The sequence below is a fragment of the Urtica dioica genome, chromosome 8 (genome assembly GCF_054948205.1).
Source record: "Urtica dioica subsp. dioica isolate 48M chromosome 8, U.dioica_male_clone48M_v1_H2, whole genome shotgun sequence".
NCBI lineage: Eukaryota > Viridiplantae > Streptophyta > Magnoliopsida > Rosales > Urticaceae > Urtica > Urtica dioica.
The window spans coordinates 44,619,755-44,624,422 of NC_142763.1; the positions used below are offsets into that span (position 1 = coordinate 44,619,755).

At 46.9% G+C, this 4,668-nt stretch overlaps 1 protein-coding gene across 1 annotated transcript; it reads left to right on the forward strand.

The window, feature by feature from the left end:
- The first annotated feature begins 1,455 nt into the window (after window positions 1-1,455).
- On the forward strand, window positions 1,456-4,358 carry LOC149389934 (uncharacterized). Its single transcript, XM_089622766.1, has 3 exons — window positions 1,456-3,836; window positions 3,960-4,128; window positions 4,224-4,358. The coding sequence occupies exons 1-3, from the start codon at window positions 1,456-1,458 to the stop codon at window positions 4,356-4,358; spliced, it is 2,685 nt and encodes an 894-aa protein (XP_089478892.1).
- Window positions 4,359-4,668: the final 310 nt, after the last annotated feature.

Genomic DNA, 4,668 nt, shown 5'->3' on the forward strand with positions numbered 1-4,668 from the left:
ATGCGGCACTGGGGACACTCTCGGTCCGCTGGCTAGGTGGAAATGGCGGGAACCACCCGTTGGAAGCCATCAGCTCAGGGGAACGAAATCGTTCGACGGCTTTCCGAGCCTCCGACATTCCCCGGATCTCCTTCACAAAGTCGAGGTCATCGGCCCCCGCGTTAGCAGAAAACTCGGCCAAGGGGCCGAACCGGAGCGGCGCATCGCCAAAAGCCTCCGCCGAGACCCACACCCATGGTCGTCGATTATACTTCTCTGAATCGACGATCAGCTTAGTAATCCGACGATCGCGGGCCACAAAGAAACTAGGTTGCCCGGGTGATGAGGACATCACCACGAACATGCATTCGCATTCAATCAAGGATACACCGGAGGGCCCAATGACGCGAGCCAGAACCAAGAGATTCAAAGAGCAAGTGACCAGCCTACTTCACAAGTTTGGAGCCCAAAATATTGCCATAGAAGAGCCCAGAATCGTCAACATGATCTCAGCCCAAACTCAAGGCAATAATCCGAAATAGAGTCAAGCCCAAATGGATAAACGAATTTTATGTGTGTGTGAGACTGTTGGTTTTCTTGTAACCGTTTGTGAGTTTATGGTCTGAGAGTTATTTCCTTTTTGTGTTAAATTCGAGATTTATGGCGTCTCTTTGGTTTTTGTAACCATAATCTCGAATTGAGTATTTGTAGTAATTGTGTGGAAGTAGATGGCAGACCATCTTTGATTATCAAACATTTGTGTGAGGATTAGTTCTCTGAAATTTTAAGCCCTAAACGAAGAACTTATCAAGGCAATCCCTTGTGGCGTTCTTGATTATCCAATCTTATCAATAGTTCGCACCATAAACTATTGTGGCGATTTTCATTCCATACAACCTCTACGACCCTTATCTGAATTCAACACAAACCATAAATCCACAAACAACATCCGAAATTGCATATTCAAGGCCAAGCTGATCAGGTATTTCGACTCTCGAGACGACTCCACGTTCATTCCGCTTTGATCCGAGGCTCCTTTCATTCTCTCGAAGGGATTCTCCATCATTTGGTATTGTATTTTTGGCATCCTGGTGTGATTCTGAGCGTTTTGAGCTCCCTCTCACGAAAGTGATTTTTTTTACCATTTTGTACGGATTTTACTGTTCACCGTCGAAATTTTACCTTTTTCCAGCTTTTTCCTTCAGCCACCACCACCTTGATCGTTTTTCTGTTTGGGTTTTAAAATTTTAAGAGGACTTACGAGCGGAAAAAGGTAAAGTGTTACATTATAGCAAAAGCCATATTTGAGTGTCCAAACACGAGTGAATTTCCAAATTACGAGCGAAACACGTAAGGGAGTGATTTTGTGAGGACCATTAATCTTATATATCGTATATATATACTACTGTTCATTTACGCAGATTCATGACAACTCCTCGACGAGATAGTGCTTCATCCTCACAACCACCTTTGACGATGGACGACCTTGTCCACACCATGCAGCTGTTCCTCGATCCGATTCTTGCCCGCTTAGACAACATCGAACAACATCAAACTGCCGAATTTGTGCACACCGAGCAACGGCAAGCACCTGACTTCGAGAACCCGTTCTACCACCAAGGAGACCAAAGACGTGGTTTTCCATCACGCCGCGGACAAACACGCGGACGAGGCCTTCCACCAGCGCATGGCGGAACTTGGACGAACGACGACGACGAACAAGTTGTTTCCGATGTTTTGGATTTTGATCACCTTCGAGGACGAGCTCATGCACACCACCGTCACCATGATGATGATTTCCGCGGCATCAAAATGCGTGTTCCTTCCTTCGACGGCAAGAACGACCCCGACGCTTACTTTGATTGGGAGCGGAAGATTGAACTCATTTTCGATTGTCACCAATATTCGGATTTGAGGAAGGTGAAGCTCGCCGCCACGGAATTCAGTGACTATGCCTTGATATGGTGGGAGCAGATTTCCACTAGTAGACGACGTGCCGGCGAACAGCCCATTGCCACATGGGACGAGATGAAAACAGTCATGCGCAAGCGGTTCATTCCGACCCATTATTACCGCGACATGTTCAACCGCCTTCAGCGTCTTCGACAAGGTTCACGCTCCGTTGAAGAGTACTTTCAAGACCTGGAAATGACTCTCATGCGCACCGGAGTTGACGAAGAACGGGAGGCAACCATGGCCCGTTTCTTGTCCGGTCTCAACCGAGATATCGCACGCCAAGTCGAAATCAAACAGTTTATCGACATGGAGGATTTGGTGCATATGGCAATAGTGGTCGAGAAACAGCTCAAAACAGACTCCTCAAGATACAACCGCTTCCCCGACAAAACACCATGGCAATCCACCTTCCCCAACACCGGCGAAAACAAATACTCTCCTCCGAAGCCACAATCGGCCTTACCAACCGTCCCTCACCAACGACCACCTCCCGACCCCGTGAACAAAGGCAAGCTTCCCGCTTCGACCCCTCAACGTAACCGCGACCTCACCTGCTTCAAGTGTCGAGGTAAAGGCCATATTGCTTCCGAATGTCCAAACAAGCGCTCCATGATTCTCCTACCCGACGGTGATGTAATCACGGACGATGAGGCAGCAACCCAAACCGGTGTTGATTATGGCGAACCGACCTACGACGACTATGAGGTTGAAGTTGAAGATGAACAACTCACCTTGGTCACCCGGCGAGTGCTTAGTGTTTCCGCCAAAGACGATGATGAGCACGCGCAGCGAGAATCCATCTTCCACACTCGCTGCCATATCCATGACAAAGTGTGCAGCCTCATTATTGATAGCGGCAGCTGCACCAACGTCGCAAGCACCATCCTTGTCCACAAGCTGTCCTTGCCAACCTCCAAGCATCCTCACCCGTACAAGCTCCATTGGTTGAACGATAGTGGCGAAGTACGCGTCACCGACCAGGTCCTTGTCCCTTTCAAAATTGGCAAATACGAGGACGAAGTTTTATGCGACGTTGCACCAATGGAAGTGTGTCACCTCCTCCTTGGCCGCCCTTGGCAATTCGACCGACGTACTGTTCATGATGGTCTTTCCAACAAATACAAATTCCTGCACAAAAACCATCAGATTGTCCTTTCCCCACTTTCTCCATCCCAAGTCCTCAAAGATCAAGCTCACCTCCACCAAAATGCCAACCACATTAAACACATTAGCCATTCTCCCAAACAGACCACGAGTACCAAAGAAAAAGCCAATCAAACTCTGGTCAAAACCCATGAGAGAAAACAAAATTTTTTAGTGAGTGCAAGCAAGGTTAAAAAGGCAATTTTTAATGAAAAACCGATTCTGATGTTCTTGCACAAAGGACATCTTTTACACGCTGACCAACTTGACAAAAATTTGCCTAGTCTTGTTGTGGAATTGTTACAGGATTTTGCGGACGTTTTTCCCGATGATATTCCATCCGGTTTGCCACCAATCCGCGGCATCGAACATCAAATTGACTTAGTCCCCGGCGCTGCCCTTCCAAATCGTCCAGCGTACCGTGTTAATCCAACCGAGACAAAGGAGCTCCAGCGACAAATTGATGACCTCATGGCCAAAGGATACATCCGCGAGAGCTTGAGTCCATGCGCGGTACCCGTTCTCCTCGTCCCAAAAAAAGATGGCAGCTGGCGCATGTGTGTAGATTGTCACGCCATCAACTTCATCACGGTAAAGTATCGATTTCCTATTCCTAGGTTAGATGATATGCTTGATGAATTGCATGGTGCGTGTGTTTTTACAAAAATTGACTTGCGAAGTGGTTATCACCAAATAAGAATGAAAGAGGGTGATGAATGGAAAACAGCTTTCAAAACAAAACAAGGTTTATACGAGTGGTTAGTCATGCCGTTTGGTTTAACAAATGCTCCGAGTACTTTCATGCGCTTAATGAACCATGTACTTCATTCTTTCATTGGGAAATTTGTGGTTGTTTATTTCGATGATATCTTGATTTATAGTATGACTTTTGATGACCACATGATTCATTTGAACAAGGTTTTTGAAGTGTTGCGCAAAGAACAATTATATGCTAACTTGTCCAAATGCTCTTTTTGCACGGACAAAGTTGTGTTTCTTGGTTTCGTAGTCAGCGCTAAAGGAATCTCCGTGGATAGCGCGAAAGTCAAGGCAATTCAAGAGTGGCCAACACCAACGACCGTGCAACAAGTTAGAAGCTTCCACGGCCTTGCGGGATTTTACCGTCGCTTTGTTCCCAATTTCAGCACCATCGCAGCCCCTTTGACCGAATTTATAAAAAAAGATGTGGGATTCCAATGGGGATACGAGCAAGAGGGAGCATTCCAAACTTTGAAAGAGCGCCTCATCAATCCTCCTCTTTTGGCGCTGCCCAATTTTGACCAGCCCTTCGAAATTCAATGCGACGCTTCAGGCATTGGTATTGGCGCTGTCCTTATGCAACAAGGACGTCCCTTGGCGTATTTCAGCGAGAAATTGAAAGGCGCATCGCTGAATTACCCGACCTACGACAAAGAGCTCTACGCACTCATCCGCGCTTTGGAAACATGGCAACACTATCTCCGTTCCAAAGAGTTCATCATTCACACCGACCACGAGTCCTTAAAGTACCTCAAAGGACAACACAAGTTGAATAAATGACATGCGACGTGGGTAGAGTTCATCGAACCTTTTCCTTACGTCATTCGGTAC

What these genes read in the sequence shown, in the direction of transcription:
- LOC149389934 (XM_089622766.1), top strand. Translation starts at nt 1,456, where the DNA reads ATGGACGACCTTGTCCACACCATGCAGCTGTTCCTCGATCCGATTCTT. An exon ending in AAACAAGGTTTATACGAGTG is followed by an intron (nt 3,837 to 3,959) that starts GTTAGTCATGCC and finishes CTTGATTTATAG; the next exon opens with TATGACTTTTGATGACCACA. An exon ending in TGGATAGCGCGAAAGTCAAG is followed by an intron (nt 4,129 to 4,223) that starts GCAATTCAAGAG and finishes TCCCAATTTCAG; the next exon opens with CACCATCGCAGCCCCTTTGA.